At 46.4% G+C, this 19,245-nt stretch overlaps 1 protein-coding gene across 11 annotated transcripts in view; it reads left to right on the top strand.

Annotated features, from left to right (window-relative positions):
- Positions 1-18,780, top strand: part of CHRNA7 (cholinergic receptor nicotinic alpha 7 subunit) — a 144,931-nt gene extending 126,151 nt beyond the window's left edge. For 5 of the 11 annotated variants that reach the window (XM_065547656.2, XM_073995369.1, XM_065547657.2 and 2 more), the window contains 5 exons: positions 4,138-4,305; positions 4,924-5,118; positions 6,066-6,152; positions 9,724-9,833; positions 14,427-18,780. In XM_065547656.2, the coding sequence (XP_065403728.1) occupies positions 4,138-4,305; positions 4,924-5,118; positions 6,066-6,152; positions 9,724-9,833; positions 14,427-14,945 (1,079 nt within the window). In that variant the 3' untranslated portion in view covers positions 14,946-18,780. The remainder of the gene's footprint in view (positions 1-4,137; positions 4,306-4,923; positions 5,119-6,065; positions 6,153-9,723; positions 9,834-14,426) is intronic. The other 6 variants (XM_073995371.1, XM_073995370.1, XM_015452584.4 and 3 more) reach the window with 3 other exon arrangements.
- Positions 18,781-19,245: the final 465 nt, after the last annotated feature.

Raw genomic sequence — 19,245 nt, 5'->3', positions numbered from 1 at the left:
CCCACACTGCAACTGTTTAACTTTCTGTTCAGAGGCAACCTGAAATTACCTCCACACCTAACTACCACTCACACATATGACACACACACCACTCACAACCACTCACACACCACTCACCCCTCACACACACACCACTCACAGCCACTCACACACACTCACACACCACTCACCCCTCACACACACACACCACTCACAGCCACTCACACTCACACACCACTCACCCCTCATACACACACCATTCCCACACACACCTCAATACTCACCACTCACACACGACTCACATACACACCACTCATACATGCCACTCACACAAACACCATCCACACACACTACTCACAATCACACACTCCTCACACAAACACCCCACACACACCTACACACTAACACATATCACTCATACACACACCACTCACACCACTGACACACGTCATTCACATACCACCCCCACACACTACTCAAACACCACTCACACCACCCACACACTACTCACACCACACACACACACCACTCACACCAACCACCTACACACGCATCACACACACCACACACGCCACTCACATACCACCCCCACATACTAACACAAACACCACTCACACACACCACCCACACACTACTCACACCACTCACCGTTCACACACACCACTCACACTAACACAAACACCCACACAACCACTCACCACTCACCCCTCACACAACCATTCCCACGCACACACCTCAGTACTCACACCACTCACACACGACTCACACACACACCACTCATACGTGCCACTCACACACATACCACACACACACACTCCACACAAACACCCCACACACCACCTACACACTAACACATCACACACACCACTCACATACCACTCAGACCACTGACACACGTCGTTCACATACCACCCCCACACGCTACTCACACAAACACCACTCACACCACCCACACACTACTCACACCACACACACCACTCACACCACACAACCACCTACACACACATCATTCACACACACCACTCACACATGCCACTCACATACCACCCCCACACACTAACACCACTCACACACACCACCCACACTACTCACCACTCACACATATACGCCACTCACACACCACTCACACTAACACAAACACCACACACAGACCACCCACACATAACACCACTCATAAACACACCATTCACACATATACGCCACTCATGCCACTCACACACATACCACACACACACCAGTCACATACACCACATACCACCCACACACACACCACTCACACAAATGCACCACCCACACACACCACTCACCACTCCACACATACCACTCACACACAAACCACTCACACACACCACTCATACCACTAACACACACCCCTCACACACACACCACTCACACACCACTCACATCCTCATACACACCACTCATACACGACTCACAACCCTCACACGCACACCACTCACATATGCATATTCAAACCAGATACACTACTCACACCACTCACATGCCACACACATACCTCACTTACATACAACACACACTCACGCACATCTCGCAGTCACTGCACACACACCACCCACACCACACTTACACGCTCATGCTCACATGCACACACACACACGCTCACATGCTCACACACTTACACATGCTCACACGCACACATGCACACACCCATACACACTCATATACTCACACACACCTCACACATCAGCTAAACTTACACACATATACATCTCACACCACATCCTCACACACGCCTCACACATTTACATGTGTCACACCACATACACACCTCATGCGCTCTGATATACTACACACTATTACACACCGCACACCCTCACGTAGACACGGCCGCACTCACACCGCACTGCCGCGGCTAGGCTGGCTCTGCCTTCTGGGTTGCCGTCTACCTGCCCTCCCTGTCAGCAGGTGAATAGCCTCCGGGGGCAGAGTCAGCCTTTGCTCACCTTAGCATTTACCCCTGAATGAACAAAGGAGCGAGTGAACCTCCCAATAATATTGGAACAGATTGAAGAAGTCCAGCTGTTCAGGCTTCTCGAAGCATCCGCTTTCCTGCAAGCCCTGGCATTTCCTCCTACCAGCAGGACCCTTGCAGACGCGGGTAGTGGGGGAGCCTTCCGTCACTCCCAAGGTCTTTCTCACCAGGCCTGCACGTTGCATCTTCTGTTATGAGGGCTATTTTAGCCCTTGTAGTCACCAGTGTAGAATATGCTGCTGCAGGTGGTTTGGAAGGCTGAGGCTATTTTCAGCTGCAGGAGGAGCACTGCAAGCCTCGAGCTGTCCGAGTACAGCAGCCCCCTCTGGGCCTCCAGGCCTGCGTCCCCACTGCAGTGTCCCTGGATTCTGGTCAGGACAGGACACGCTGTCCTGTGACCATGAGGGGCTTCCTTACACTGGCAGGAAAGGCCCAGGGCTGCCTGGTTTGGAAACCCCTTGCCTGCTCCCTGGGAATGTAGAACTAGTCCCAGGATGCTGCCCTGTCTGTAGTTAGAGGGGTAGGGGTAGAAAAAAATGAGTTCAAGCTTTGAAATAGAGACTTGATCATAACATGACTTTTCCCCCCATTTCATGTGTTTATTTTTTAACAGCTTTATTGAGAGAGAATTTACATATCATGCATTTTAAGTACATGATTCAACAATTTTTAGTATATTTACAGAATTATGCAACCATTACCACAGTCTAGTTTTAGAACATTCCCATCACCCCACCAAGATCCCTTTTGCTTGTTTGCAGTTAATTCCCATTCCTACTCCCAGCAACCACTGATCTGCTTTCTGTCTCAGAAATTCTCTGTCTCGGGCCATTTCGTAGAAATGGACTCATGAAGTTACAAAGCTTTCTAACTGGCAGACAATGTGGGTTTTGGGGGGATCCAACCATTAATGGAGGGGGATTGTCTGATGATTCCAGATTCCTATAAACATTTCATGTAAGGACGCAAATCATACTTAAAGGAACTTCAGGGACAGAATGTGTATCTTTTCCCAACTCGGTTGTGGGGTGGGGTCCTTCTTTGCAAGGCTATGGAGGCCCTTCCTGCATGCATTCTTTCTGTAACTGAGTAGCAGCAATTTGCAGAGTGCCAGCCCTGCCCCAGGAACACCTGGACACTGAGTCTGTGCCTGTCTTCTTGTGCCATGCAGCCTTCCTCTGGGCCAGGAAGAGCACATGAGCGTAAATAACTGGAGTGGCCTCTTCTGGTTTCCTCCCCATGGCCCTCTGGGAAATCCACTTCCAACCTGTCCTAGCCTGGAATAGCTCTTTTCAGTGGAAACTCTTCCTTCAAGCACCATCTCTTCAGCTTAAACTTATCTGTTTGTTTTTATTTTTTAACTTTTTTTCTTTCAGATTCTAGGTGTGTTCCCCAGGCTGGAGTGCAGGGGCTCGATCATAGCTCGCTTCACTTTAGCCTCAAACTCCTGGGTTCAGGCAATGCTCCTGCCTTAGCCTCCTGACTGGCTGGGACTACAGACATGCACCACCTCACCCAGCTAATTTTTTTATTAGAGATGTCTCACTGTGTTGCCCAGTCTGGTCTCAAATTCCTAGTCTCAAGTGACCCTCCCACCTCAGTGTCCTGAGTCACTGGGATTATGGGCATGAGACACGGTGCCCAGCTTGTTCTGTTCTTGGTCTAGAATTTAGTTAAAATTCTAGCTTTAACCAGAATTCTAGATTATATTTCTCGATAATCATGTGTTCTTCCAATTTTTAACCTAAAGAAAATGCCCACCTCACCCCACACAACACCCACACACCTTTTAGATTCTATTTCTAACCTCATCATCATTGTTATCAACTTCTCTGAGATATTTTGCATTCTTTACTTTTATTATTTAGAGTCTGAAGATGCTCATGGTAAATGCAAGATTATAGAGCTAACTTTTTGCACAAAAAGCCCACAAAACAGTTTTTGACAGAGCATGTCAGTGTTACGTTTGGATTTTAAAAGACAGTGAAGCTGAGCTGAGATTCTGTTTTAAAGATTTTGCAATTAAATAAAGAGACAGCTTCAGTTTGCTCTGGACTGCGTTAGCTGCAGTGCAGAGGGCGGAACCGGCTGAAGGAACTGTGGCGTATTTTGAGCGCGTCTCGATCAGCTTTCGTTTCAGTCTTCTGTTTCCGTCACCCACACAGGCATATTCAAGAGTTCCTGCTACATCGACGTGCGCTGGTTTCCCTTTGATGTGCAGCATTGCAAACTGAAGTTTGGATCCTGGTCTTATGGAGGCTGGTCCTTGGATCTGCAGATGCAGGAGGCAGATATCAGTGGCTATATCCCCAGTGGAGAATGGGACCTAGTGGGTAAGCCATGAGACTGACAGCCTGGAAGAAAGCTTTTCTATTCCTGGGCAGGCTTTAAAAGTTTGGGATTTTCCACTGTCCTTTTCGGTGTGAGTATTTATTGAGTTTTGCAGTAGTCTCCATTATTTAGTGAGAGCTATAGGAGGAGAAACAGAAAACAATTAGGATATGCCATGCTTTCCAAGAGGAACTGGCACTTGTAGTGAGAGTGCATTTAAACAAAGCAGTGTGAGGATAGATATCTCTACGTTATTCAGATCCACTCCATTTCTAAAAGCAAGTTGAATGGCAAACTTCAGTTGATGGGAACCTATATTTGATTATTTTAAATAGAAAAACAATGATTATATTTATAACTGTAAAATTGGTAATATATTATTATAATCATGTGTTTCCAATCCACCAAAAGAATATCTACCAATTTGGCCAACTATCACTAAAATACTCTTAACGCTATAGTAAATCAGCAGGTTTTATTCAAGCTAATTACACCCCCCCTTTTTTTTTTAGCACTTTGCAAACTTTAGGGCTATGCTTGTGTGTGGTATACACATTGAAATAAACAGGGTAATTTATTGTATTCTAACAATGGCTCCTTCTCTCCTCCTCCCTATGGAGGAATTCCCGGCAAGAGGAGTGAAAAGTTCTATGAGTGCTGCAAAGAGCCCTACCCCGATGTCACCTTCACAGTGACCATGCGCCGCAGGACCCTCTACTACGGCCTCAACCTGCTGATCCCCTGTGTGCTCATCTCTGCCCTTGCCCTGCTGGTGTTCCTGCTTCCTGCAGATTCCGGGGAGAAGATTTCCCTGGGTAAGCACCCGGGTCTCTGAGACTGGAGGCCCCTCTGCTGAGGTCAGCTCTGGAGGGCTCACAGCAGACAGCTCAGGACTCCATCAGGGTTCCCGGGGATTACCTGGCTCATCGCACACAGAACTCCTAGCCCGGGGTGGCTCCAGGACACCGGAGGTCCCTGACTCGGGCTCCGTGCTGGACGGCTGTGTGATCCTGAGAATACTGGAGGACCCTCAGAGGATGGGGGGGATGCACGGGGAGGGGCCAGCTCCAATCTGCCTTAAGGAGCCTGTGCTTTCTTCCCTCCTGCCACCCCACCTGTTCCTTGATGGCGACTGGTCATCAAGGGAACAATTTAGCTTAGTATCAGCTTGCATTTGTATGTTGCAGTACACAGCGTAATTCTTATGATCACCCCCATACGAAGCTAAGAAAACCAAGATTTCGAATGGTGGGATGAGTTTCTCAATATCTTAAAGAGTTACTAAACATCAGATGTAGCACATAGTAGAAATTATTCCCAAACCCATGTCTTCTGAGTATGAGGCTTAGAAAGGTTGAATGTTATATCTAAGGCCACATAGCTAGCTGAGTAGCAAACTTAAGGCCTGAAACCAGGTCTCCTGACTGCATGTTTTCTTTTTCCTGCTACGTGAAGCTATTTCTCAATAATAGTTTACAAAAAATATGAGAGATAATTGTGCTAAGTTAAATTTTTCAGTTTGTGTTGATGCTTTTAAAATTCTGGGTCCTAAACTTGTCTCCATAAGAGACTCCTTTGGGACTCTGGTAAGTGGCATAGAATGTCCCCTGGAAAATGCACACGCCCAAAACATGCATTCCACAGCATCCCCCAGCACCACCATCCCTCGTTCTTTGAGTGTCAGGTTAGGAGCCCTCGTTGGATAGAATTGAGGCGTTTTTGTCTGTTTTGTCTGAGGAACCGCTGTGTGTTTATGTTTTAGGGATAACAGTCTTACTCTCTCTCACTGTCTTCATGCTGCTCGTGGCTGAGATCATGCCCGCAACATCTGATTCAGTACCATTGATAGGTAAGGCAAGAGTCGGGCTCCTCTCTCAGAGATATGGGGTTAGGGTGTGCCCAGGATTTCCCAGCAGATGAAACGAGAAGAAATAGGGCTGCACTGCCCCCATTTTCTGTGGAAGGTGATGATTTGCTATAACTATTCAGAGTCACCTGGGCCCAAGTAAGGGGAAGGGGATATTCAGCTGTGAGGTTTGACTTTTAACTTGCAGAAATGCCTCCCTTCCCCTCATAATTCTCCTCCTCATGCTTGCTTTGAAGCCAGATATTTTATCATTAGAGATGCATCATCTTAGCTTAAGATGTTGTTTACTCAAAAAGCCTTTGTTAAAATGGGAGAAGCACACGTTTATTGTGTCCTGAGATAACTCAATGTTTCTGTATAAAATAAAAGTGTTTAGGGAAATATGAATGAGAGAAATGTATTTTGCACAGGTATAAGGCATGACCCTCTGCCCAAGGAGGGACAACAAAAACCAGAGTCTCCACTCCCATTGGGCAGTGAAGGTCGGAAGGAGGTATACAGACGCATTACACCTGCTGGCCCGCTATTTGAGGACCCATGCTGTGTGTCTGCCTGGGGGTGGGCTAGAGGGAGAGCCCTACCTGGATACCCCCAGGCTTTGGGAACCAAGCAGCCAAGGCCCTTCTTTGGGGAACTCCCTGTATGTGCAGTATTTTGGCCAGAGAAACTGTTGGTATGAAAAGCCTTTGTGGGTATCATTTTTCTCTTGATACCATCAGACAGGGAAGAACCACCTCTCCACCCGGTTCTGACTCCATTCTTTCTACCTTCCAGCATACTGCTTTCAGCAGAGATTTGCAGCCACCCCTCCTGGGACAGTTGTCAGGCCCTCTCTGGACTGATTACCTGCTGGGAAAGGCTTGGTTGGTGCATAGCCCACATCTAGAAGGATGGGATGCTAGTGGCCCCAGGGACATCAGCTTTGCTTCCCTGTTGATGGAATTTCAGTCTGGGCAATCCTTTGACCCCCCTCTCTCCATAGGTGGTTGGTCTGCTCAGGCTGCCATGACAAAATAGTTGGGGGCTTAAATCACAGAAATTTCTTTTCTCACAGTTGCACTGCTGAAAGTCCAAGACCAAGGGGCCATCAGGGATGGTGTATCCTGAGACGTCTCCCCCGGGCTTGCAGACAACCACTTTCACCATGCTTTGTCCTCCCCTGGTAGTTCCTCTGTGCACCTGCATCCCTGGTATCTCTCTGTGTGTCTACATTTCCTCTTCTTCATTAAAAGAACACCAGTCAGATTGGATTAGGACTTGACCTAATGGTACTTAATTACCTCCTTAGGGACACTATTTCCAAGTCCAGTCACATCCTAGGGCACTAGGGGTTAGGGCTTCAACATGTGAATTCTAGGGGGAAGCACAATTCAGCTCATAAGGGTCATGGTTTGCTCCAGCCTCCTTCCTTTTCTCAGGAGCCCTGACGCTAACTTTAGGTCTTGAACTTCCACCTCTGGCAAAGCTCCTCCCAGGTACCTCTTGGTCTTTGTAGGAAGGCAGCGAGTTCCTTCCCGGCGTGAGGACCAGTGAGGGCTAGCTGAACGCTTAGCCTCCTGCACCCTGATGCTTGCTGCTTAGAGCTCAGTCTCTTGAGCAGACAGCCACACCAAAGGTTTAATAATCAGAGCTGCCCACTAAAGAACGCCGCCTCCTTTCTCCTAGACATCTTGGCCTGTGTAATTGCTCATCACTGCACAAATGCTGCAAGGAAGGGGTTTCTATTTTAATGGAGGCTACCATAACAAATTGCTGTAGACTGGGGGCCTGAACAACAGACATTTATTTCTCACAGTTCTGCAAGGCTGCAAGTCCTAGATAAGGGTGCCAGCAGGGCTCGGGTGAGGGACCACTCCCTGGTTTACAGATGACCCTCTTCTCGTTGTGGCCTCACGTGACAAAAAGAGTGAATTAGCTCTTTAGCCTCTTTTCATGAAGGACTCTAATCCCATCCATGAGGGCTGCACCCTCAGGACCTCTTCAAGGACCCTGAGAAAATCACTCACCATTTCTCTACTTACACAACACTTCTCACATCAAAGGGGGGCGTTTCTCCCACATCGACCAATTCTTGGAAACCAGCTGGGTGTCCTATAGTTAGTTCACTTCAGTCCTGACGCCACCTGGAGTTAGCACAGCACTCACAGATTAAGGCTCACAAGATCATTTCCACTTGAGATGCCAGTTAGAACTTCCGGCTTCTCATGCTTCTGACCAACTCTATAAATCAGGGAGTTCCCAAAAGCACATCTTTGAGTTCAGCCATTTACTAGAGTGGCTCACTCTAGTAAACTCGGGGAAACACTTTACTTATACTTATTCACTAATTATAAAGTACAGATGAACAATCAGATGAAAGAAATGCACAGGGCAAGGTATTTGAGAAGGGGCATGGAACTTCCATGCCCTCTCTGGGCACATCACCCTCCAGACACCTCCACGTGTTCAGCACTGGGAAGGTCTCCAAAGAACTCTATTCTTTTGGGTTTTTATGGAGGCTTCACTACGTCGGAATGATTGATTACATCACTGGCCACTGGTGACCAACTCAACCCCCAGTACGTCTTTCCTCCCCAGGGGTCAAGGGTTGGGAGAGGGGACAGGGCTTGAAGGTTCCAACTCTCTAATTACTTGACTGGTTCCCCTGGCAACCAAACCCCATCCTGAGGGTATCCAGGAACTTCAGCCATAAGTCATCTTATTAGCATATAAAAAGACACTGATGACTTCAGAGATTCAAAGGTTTTAGGAGCTGTGTGCCAGGAAATGGAAGACCAAATACATATTTCTTACTATAAATCACAATCTTCATACGTCCCAAAGCCCCACCTCCAGATACCATCCCAGTTAGGACTAGGGTTTTAACACATGAACTTTGTTGGGAGACGCAAACGTCATCCTTTGCACCACCCCCGTTGAAGAGCTGAGGCCCAAAGAGGCTGAGCATTCACTCCAAACTCACAACCAGTAGCTAGTGGACCAGGGTGGAAGCACTCAGATGCTCCATGCTGCTTCTCACGTGGGCCCAGGTGGAAGGACACGCATGGCCCATTAGAGCCAAAGCTGAGACTGAAGTTCTCGTCTTGAAAAGTCCCTGCCACTGACCCCTTCCTCAGGCTGGACAGTTGGCAGCCAGGTGGTGTGCAGGTTTGCCCTCATTGTGCCCCTGGAGCACAGTAGAGGCCTGCATCATAAACACTGGATGGCTCCCATGCCCTGACATCCAGTATTTACTCACAGGAACCACCTTATCACCATCCTGTCAGGCGATGCTAGCTCTTATTGGCTGACAGGGAGGCCAGAGGGCATGGAAGTGCAGTGAAGTGAGGGAAGGCCACTCCGTGGGTGGGAAGTCAGACCACGCTGGCTGGTTTTGCGCACCCAGAATGTGGGCTGCAGGCCTGGCTGGTGACAGGAGGCCGTCTGCCCCGCCCGTGGCATCACTGCATCCTGAGGCCCTGACGGTCAGAGAACCTGGTCAGGGTGTGCCTGTCCTGTGACGTTCAGTGCCGCAGGAGCGCCGCGTCTCACCCTGCATCTGTTCTCTCCACAGCCCAGTACTTCGCCAGCACCATGATCATCGTGGGCCTCTCGGTGGTGGTGACGGTGATCGTGCTGCAGTACCACCACCACGACCCCGACGGGGGCAAGATGCCCAAGTGGGTATGTTCCTCCCACCCCCGACAGAGTCGGAGCCCCTCCCTAAAGGAGGCTCCTCCTAGGGTTTATCTATTTCAAAAATTGCACAAAAAACGGGCATTCCTAAAGAAATAGCTTTGGGTTGTTTGTTTTTTGAGACAGAGTCTCACTTTGTCACCCAGGCTGGAGTGCAGTGTGGCGTAATCTCGGCTCACTGCAACTTGTACCTCCTGGGTTCAAGCGATTCTCCTGCCTCAGCCTCCCAAATAGCTGGGACTACAGGCACATGCCACCACACCTGGCCAATTTTTTTTTTGTATTTTTGGTAGAGATGGGGTTTCACTATGTTGGCCCGGCTGGTCTCGAACTCCTGACCTCGTGATCTGCCCACGTCAGCCTCCCAAAATGCTGGGATTTACAGGCGTGAGCCATCGTGCCCAGCCAGAAATAGCTTTGTTTTTGTATTTCGTCACCCGTTGACGTGTCTTTGCGTAGCGTGCAGTCATGGTGCGCGTATTCCCGGATGCCCTGTGGCACTGCTGTCTAATGTGACGCTGCGGAGTAAGGCTCTCAAACTGGCTGCCCTGTGTGTTCTATCAGCACGGTGTTTTGAGAAGGTAGTTTTTTTGATGCATGCTGTCAAGCACTGTGCTGCAGTTGGAAGCAACAGATGAGACAGACGTGTAGCAGTGTGGTTGAGGCTTCACAACAGAATGAGGAGCGAAAAGAGTAAGAAACAGAACGAGCCATGTACAAATCCGTACGTTCAGTACATATAGGGATATCATCCAACCAGAAGTCTATAAAACAAAGACTAATTGTCACCAGTGGGGAAGGGGGACGGGATAAAAGGAAATGCATGAAAACAAAGGATTGCATCCCACAGCCTGTCAGCTTAGCCTGGGCCATATCAGTCCTGCCCCAGCTGCTGGCACCGTGCCCGGCCACGTCTGCAGATGCTCGCCCACCCAGGGATCCTCTCCTGCAGGGTCTGGTGTCCGGAGGTCTGCATCCACCCTCGCCTGGCAGTCAGGAAACCTTGATGAGGACCTAGGGAGGGCCTGAGCTGCTTCCCCGCTTCATGTGGGCTTTGTAAATCTTCCCTGTCCTCCTGTCTAGAGAGCCTGGCCTAAGGATTTGGGGAGCTAAAAAGGCCCTCACATCCCAAAAGCAGCCTGTCTTTGGAGAGCACTTGTGTCCCAGTTCAGAAGGGAATCTAGGAATCAACAGCAAGCTAAAAGCAGCTGTAGGGGTGAGATGCCATCAGGTGACGCTCCAGGAATAGGGGATTGCTGGGCCTCCTGAAACATTTCATTGTGCAGTAGTTTAGTTACCTGAATGCTCACTTAGCAAAGACTACTTCTTAAGAAATGCTTTACAAAATTACTGTTTCTTCTCAGAGTTGCACCTGCATGGCCCATTCCCCTTATACACTCTTTAGTGAAGACTTACTTGTAAGCCTCTCATAGTGGTGTGTGCCTGTAGTCCCAGCTACCTGGGAGGCTGAGGTGGGAGCATCATGTGAGCCCAGGAGCTCCAGGCTCCAGTGAGCTATGATGATGTCATTGCCCTCCAGCCCGGGTGACAGAGCAAAACCCCATCTCTTAAAAAAAAAAAAAAAAAAAAGGACTCACTTGTAGCTCATTACACCAGCAGTAATGTGAGCTCAGCCTACATGGTGACATCGCACACACAGACCACATCACTATGTTCCCTGAGGCTTGTTTTGTGAAGCCCCTGCCGGCTTAAAACACCGGAGTACATTTGCACACATTCACCTGTATTTTTGTCTGATTTCCTTATAACCCTGACACACTTAACAAAATGCAAGGCCAGAGGTGGGAGGCCTGAGAGCTGGGGGCTTGCTGGTTTACTGCTCTTTCTACCTATCCATCCATCAGTTTGAAGCAGGTAATACATTTACCTGTTTCTAAAGTCTAAATAAAATTAAAATTATACATAAGGAAATCCTGCTCCCATTCCTTCCCCTTACCCTGCATCTACCACCAATACCGATTGGTATATAACCATTGTAATGAATTCCTTCTTTTTCCTTCCAGTATTTATTTATGCAAATACAAAAATCTAAACACCTATTCTCATTTCTTATATTTTGACTGATGAGAAGATAAGAAAATTAAGACATTGAGACACGAAACCATTTTTAATGACCTGTAGCACTCTACTGCTCTAGAACAATCTTAATTAAGAACATATGCTAATTATTCACCTCTCAGCATAAAAGCTTATTAAAACCAGTTGGCTGCAAATGAAAGATGAAGCTTATGCATTTCTCTCGCTTTATATAGCACACTGCATTTTTCCTTCATTCCATGTGTATGTGAAACACAAACAGCCTCCGAGGGACTTTTATTATGATCTGTTGCCATGAAGAAGATACTACCGGGTGCGGTGGCATTATGTGACATTTGCACAGCCAGAAACAAAACTGTAACCTAACAGAAGAGGTCAAGAGCACAGTTTGAGGAGTGCCAAGAGGATAATTTTATCTTTTAAATGCTTGGGCTTTGAAAGCTAATGATTCAGGCCATGGAATTCAAAGTAGACTTGGCAGTGTATATCGTATGAGCTTGAGATGTGCACTGGGGGACGTGTAGACCCTGCATGGAGGGAGAAGTGCCTGGTGCTGCTCGCTCCCCATGTGCACAGCTGCCAGTGCATGCAGGCACACTCACTGCCCTGCAGCCCCCGAGAGAGCTGGCTCAGGCTTTCTGGTGCCTTCCCAGAGGGGTGGGGTTGCACAAGTTTTGAAGAGAATCTTGTAGACCCTTTGACAGATGAGGCTGGGAAAGGCTAAACATGTGAAGTGACATAACCACTTACTTACTCATTGTATGTCCTTGGGCCAGTTTATTAGCCTCTTTGAACCTCAGTTTGTTGGTCTATAAAGTGGGGGGATTATACTCCTTTCACAGGACCCTGAAAGGCCCAAGTGAGATGACTTGTCTCATGAGCCTCGTATGGAGGGCCCAACTCACCCAAGGTTTCACATGGGGCCATATGTCCCTGCTCCTTACTGATCATAAAAAACCCTCTGAGGTCAGCAGACCCAACCTTTCCAGGACATGCAGAGCGCCGCCTGCTTGTCAAGTACAATGGGAAACGAAGGGTTATTTTTATAGCTGCAATGAAACTGCATGCTTCCCTGTTCTTGTCCCCAAACCTGTTTGTTGCTGTTATCTTTGATAAGATGTTATAAAAAGATTACCAGGAATGAAAGCTCTGTAGATACGAACTGCACAATTTACTATCTGTATATTTCCTAAAGATAGGAAATCTACCTGCTAGGTTACTGATGGAATTTCCCCACAATCATAAAACAAAATGTAAATGAAATCAGGATCTGGATAATTTCAGGGAAAGGGCCCATTTTTCACACACTTACCTGGATGGGCTTGCAAGAATGCTTCTTTACCTGGATTGAGGCTTTGGATGTCTCTCTCCTTTCCATGAGAGGCAAAACCAGGATGAACTCCATGGGGTGATTTTTCTCCAGCTTCTTTCGTGCACTCTAGGACACACTTTAGACCGGAAGTTAGCAAACTATGGCCTGGGTGGCCAAATCCAGTCCACCAAGTGTTTTTGTAAGTAAGTTATTTTAGAAAACATGCCCATCCATTTGACGCCTTCAACGTGTGCTACATCAGCAGAAGTGAGTAGTTGCCTGGCCCTTTACAGAAAGTTTGCCAACTTCCACCTTCCACTTTTCAAAGTACTCTCCCAGACATCATCTTATTCAGTCTTCATTGAAGCCCACTGAGTTAGGTTAGAGGTTCCGAAACTTCCTTGGTTCACAGCACTTTAGTGTCTCAGGAAATTTTTCACAGAGCCCCTGGCCAAGAGAAATAATACCCAAGGCTGCCTTTAAATAGATCAAAAGACTTTAATAAGTTTTCATGCCTTAACAATGTAGCACCTCTGGGGCACAGCACCGCCTCTCAAATCTTGGGATCAGATTGGAGACCACTAACCTAGTTTCTGTTTCACAGGAAGTTCCTTGGTGTTTGCTTTTTATCAGGGTACTTTGAAAAACAGCTTTGCAAAGTGTTCACATCATCACAAGAGATGTGGTAATCTGATGTCGGAAGCCTGAACTGCTTCAAGCTTCAAGTTCACCTGGTGTCTCATGGATGTCCTGGGGTTGCCTTTGAACATTTACAGCCGCCCAGGCACTCTTTGCCTATTTGCAGTGGCCTTCCAGGGCACCTAACAGGTAGTGTGGGAGCCAGAGTTAGGTCTGAAGGTCCCCAGGTTACAGATGAGGAAGGATCAGAGAGGGAAATCGACTTTCCCTCTTGACACAGCTCACATAGCGTTCCCCTTCCACGAGGCTGTCTTCCCTGAGATTGCAGTGTGCCTGCCCCGGAGAACAATTTAGCTTCTTCCCAGGGTGCATCAGTTTTAGTCTCGCCTCACTTTGAACTCAACTGCTTGTCATGAGCAGGCACTGCTTGCCTGCTAAAATCATCCGGGAGGCAGTGCAGCCTGCTACCCCCAGGACCAGTGAAGCAGGGCTTGTATTGTAGGATCTCACTGCTGTTGGGATCAGCCGAAGCCTGCCTCGGGGCCGCTCCTAACGTTCTGTTGTCTCCCCAGACCAGAGTCATCCTTCTGAACTGGTGCGCGTGGTTCCTGCGCATGAAGAGGCCGGGAGAGGATAAGGTGCGCCCGGCCTGCCAGCACAAGCAGCGCCGCTGCAGCCTGGCCAGCGTGGAGATGAGCGCCGTGGCGCCGCCGCCCGCCAGCAACGGGAACCTGCTGTACATCGGCTTCCGCGGCCTGGACGGCATGCATTGCGCCCCGACCCCCGACTCCGGGGTGGTGTGCGGCCGCATGGCCTGCTCCCCCACGCACGACGAGCACCTCCTGCACGGTGGGCAGCCCCCCGAGGGGGACCCGGACCTGGCCAAGATCCTGGAGGAGGTCCGCTACATCGCCAACCGCTTTCGCTGCCAGGACGAAAGCGAGGCGGTCTGCAGCGAGTGGAAGTTCGCCGCCTGCGTGGTGGACCGCCTGTGCCTCATGGCCTTCTCGGTCTTCACCATCATCTGCACCATCGGCATCCTGATGTCGGCTCCCAACTTCGTGGAGGCCGTGTCCAAAGACTTTGCGTAACCACGCCTGGTTCTGTACATGTGGAAAACTCACAGATGGGCAAGGCCTTTGGCTTGGTGAGATTTTGGGGTGCTAATCCAGGACAACATTAAACGCCACAACTCCGATGTTCCCTTCTGGCTGTCAGTCGTGTCGCTCACGGTTTCCTCATTACTTTAGGTAGTAGGATCTCAGCACTCAGTTTAATACGCTCAGGTGGGCTGATGATCCCCTTGGCACATCCGCACTGTCGGTCAGCAGGGCCACTGAGAAGTCATTTTGCCCATTAGCCCACTGCCTGGAAAGCCCTTCAGAGAGCTCCCAGTGGCTCCTCACCCCGGGACAGTTGGTTTTGCATGTCTGCATGCCACTTGCCATGAAGGCCTACCTGAAAATTCAACATTTGCTTTTTGCTTGTGTACAAACCTAGATTGAAGCTAAAATAAACCAGACTCACTAAATCCATTCCAATAATTTACTGGTGGAAGGAAAACAAAAAACTAAAACTAAAACACTCTCTGTTAGCTTTTCTTCAAGTTATTTTTTTCTATCAGAGACAGTTGGTAGACAGAAGCAGCTTTATGCTGTTCGTACGTTAAAAAAAAATAATAATAAAAGACAATGTTGGTCTTACTAAGGATCTTTTTACCAGCCTTACCTGACTTCCGCAAACCTACCCTGTCAAGGAAATGAAAGGGACACAGGTTTCTGTTTATTCTGTACAAGGGCCAGGCCCCATGAGTGTCTCTGGTGGATCCCAGGTAACTCCTAGGTGCTGCTCTCAGAGACTGAGGAGTTGAGCAAATCTGTTCTATTCTGCAGAACCCACAGGACAAATAGAGTTCTAGTAGAATTAACAGCCCAAAAGAATAGCTAAAGCTAAGTGAAGCCATTTATGCGGGCTTTAAAAACAACAATGTGTTAGCTGATTCACATGCACTGGACTTAATTAGTCTTAGAAATGTGTGTGTGCCTACAAATGCACAACATAAAATGAACATATTCCTAGGCCTTTTCTGCATGTGTCAGGGCTAGGAAGTAGGGGCTGGGAACTCTTCTGGTCCCCAGTATGGCAGGCGCCAGGGACGGGATGGTGTGGCCCATCCCTTCTCTGGATACCTGGCCAGTGGCAGGCAGCAGGGAAGAACTGGCAGACCCTCAGTGACTGACAAGCCAGCAAGTCTGGGTTCTGACTTTTGGGAGTCTGCCTGCTCCAAGCCCGTCCACCCCAGCTGCAGCCCCGAAAGCTGGCTCAGAGTCCTTGGGTGGATTCACTGGAGGTGGGCAACTTGAAAACAAGAGAAACTTTCATTTTTAAACCTAAGCGATGATGCAGCTCTTCCCTTAGATTGTCACCCAGGCTGGAGTGCAGTGGCGCGATCTTGGCTTACTGCCAGCTCCACCTCCTGGGTTCACGCCGTTCTCCTGCCTCAGCCTCCCCCAGTAGCTGGGAATACAGACGCCCGACACTGCGCCTGGCTAATTTTTTGTATTTTTAGTAGAGATAGGATTTCATCGTGTTAGCCTGGATGGTCTCATTCTTATTCTTTAATGAGATCAGAGGGTAATTCACCAAGAAAGACCTCTTCTGTTCCATTGTGCCATCCAACAGCTGCTCAGAGCTCAAAACTGTAGAAGGCATCTGAGCCCCTAGAGATTTTTAATTTGCTTCTAATCCCTGAGATGGGAACATCATGAGGAAGATTTGATTTTGAGAATTAAATAAATTGTATGTGTTTTTCCAGCCATCTGGCCCACTCATTTCTGGGTAATGCACGTGACTTTGCAGTGGAGGAAGATGGAAGCTTGTGTGTGTTTGGGGTGTGTGTGTGTTTAAGTGTGAGGTACCTGTGTGTGTGACAAGAGAAGAGACCTCACTTATGAGAAAGTTGGTGAATCAGGACATTCCAGCCTCAGGCGGCTTTGGAGTAGGATCTTCCTCAGCAGGCACTCCATCCACGTGCTATGGATGAACCATGCACAAGATTTTCATTTGTTTTTGTTTTTGTTTTTCCTGTTACAGTGTCTTTAGAAACAAGAAGTGTTTTGATACATAAAAGAATGCTTCGTTTCTTATCATTATCCCAAAAATGATCCCTTCCACAGTTTTGCTTTAAAAAGAAACCTTTTTGGTTTTGTATGTTATACAGGAACCTATAAAATGCAAACAAAAGTTGTGCATATTTTGGCCCCTCAAATAACTACTCTGTCATTTAATAAAGTAATAATAATAGATGTGCGCATAGTTAGAAAAGTATTAAAAACAACACGCTCCCATACTCCCTGTTTTCTCTCTCAGAGGGGACCACGAATGATGCTTCTAAGGGCATTTCTAGAAAGGAAGAAAAGAAGATAAGAGGCCAAAGGAGGAGGAACGGGGGTTATGAAGAGACCTTCCCTTTCCAGCGCTAGCGCTCTGTGAAGTGCGCTGCACCTTGCATTCTTCACATGGTTTTGTCTTAGAGGTCATCCCATAGTAACACATAAAGATCTACCTCATGCCTCCTAGTAGCTGCTTAGCATTCCATTGTCTCAGTGGACTATCATTTATTTGAATAGCCTTTTACTGGCGAACATATGGATATTTCCAGTTTTTATTTTTATATACAAATCTATAATTGGCATACTTGTACATATATCTTGACATTGTTTTGTGACTAAAACTTGGTATGAATTCCAACTTAGAAATGAAATTACTGGGTTTAAGGTTACATGTATTTAAAATTTTGATAGATATTGCCAGATCATCTTCTAGAAACTGATCAATGGATGTAACTCCATCAAGAGTACAATAAAAGGCCCAATTTCTCAACTTTCTATAATAGCACTGGGCATTTTCAAACTTAATGTTTTTCCCAATATAATTGGTGACACATGATATTTAGGAATATTATTCTGATTTTGGTTTATTTTATTGTGTATAAAATGGGACATCTTTTCAAATTTTTTGTAATTTTACTCTGGATACATTTATATATTTTACCCAGTTCCTAAATGGGTTATTTGGCTTTTTCTTAATTAATTTGCTCATGTACTTCGGGACATTTTTGTCTTATGCCTTTAAAATATTTTTGTTTATCATTTGTCTTTGGATGTTATTTATTGATTTCCTTATTTATTGGCATAGAGTTTAAATATTTATGTTGTCAATTTATCAGTATTTTTCTTTGTCAGTTGTGGGATTTGTTTCCAGTTTTTAAAAGCCTTCCTCATTCTGAGATGATAAATAAACTTACTCACATTTTCTTCTGAAACTTTATGGTTTTATTTGTTTACCTTCGGACTCCCTGGAATTCATTTATTGCAGGAAATGAGGGAAAAATCCATACTTTTTCTTCCAAATGGTGGTCAGTTGTATCAATAACTATGTAATAATGCATTTCTAAAATCCAGTCATAGTGTTTTCCCCAGCTGTTCAAAATGCAGCCTTATTTGTAAACTAAATTTCTTTAAGTGTTTGGTTCTATTTCTGTTCTATTTATCTCTATGAATGCCTTTAATTTCTAAAGCATTATTCATACTCATATCAGTATTTTCAAGTCAACACTTCCTTCAACTCTGAATCTCTCATATGAATCTTTTTTTCAATTAGAGTCACAGTGAATTTACAGATTGAGTCTTCCTATTCAACAGCACGAAATCTTGTGTTTAAGTCTAATTTTATATAACTTAGTAGTGTTTTATGATTTTGTTCATGAAGGTGCTTTGAATTTATAGTTGTTTATTTCCAGATGTTTTATCATTTGGCTACCATTTTCAATGGAATGATTTATTCCACTTTATTTTCTATTTTATCCCATTGTATAAGAAAGTAGTTGGTTTTTATGTATGAATGTTATAATCAACCACAAACTGTGATTCCTACTTGTTTCTAAGATTTACTTCTGACTTCTTTCCAATGTGTCTCTTATTTCTTGTATCTAGTTGCATTTGAGATCAGTGTTGAGTCAGTGATTCAGGTGGCATGCTTATCTTGTTCTCGACATCAGTGGGACGTTGTAATGTCTCAACGTTTAACTTGTATGAAGACATGTATTTTCCTTGCCATAATAAAAAAGTATCTGTGTGTTCTCAAACTATTAAGACTCTCTGAGGAAAATATAGATGTTAGATTTTTATCAAAGCCTTCTCAGTGTCCAGAGGGATTATCAGAAGGTCTTTTCCTTTGCTCTAGTAGTATGTTTAATTACATTAATAGAATATTTAAGACCAAATCATTAGTGTATTCCTGAGATGTTCTTTACTTACTAGTACCATGATTTTGGTTATCAATATTTATAATTAAGATTCATCATTCTACAGCTTGCTTTTATGTGTTTTT

Source organism: Macaca fascicularis, chromosome 7 (assembly GCF_037993035.2).
Source record: "Macaca fascicularis isolate 582-1 chromosome 7, T2T-MFA8v1.1".
NCBI classification, from domain to species: domain Eukaryota; kingdom Metazoa; phylum Chordata; class Mammalia; order Primates; family Cercopithecidae; genus Macaca; species Macaca fascicularis.
Note: the sequence above shows the minus strand (reverse complement) of the source record. Positions and strands in the feature narration are given on the sequence as shown.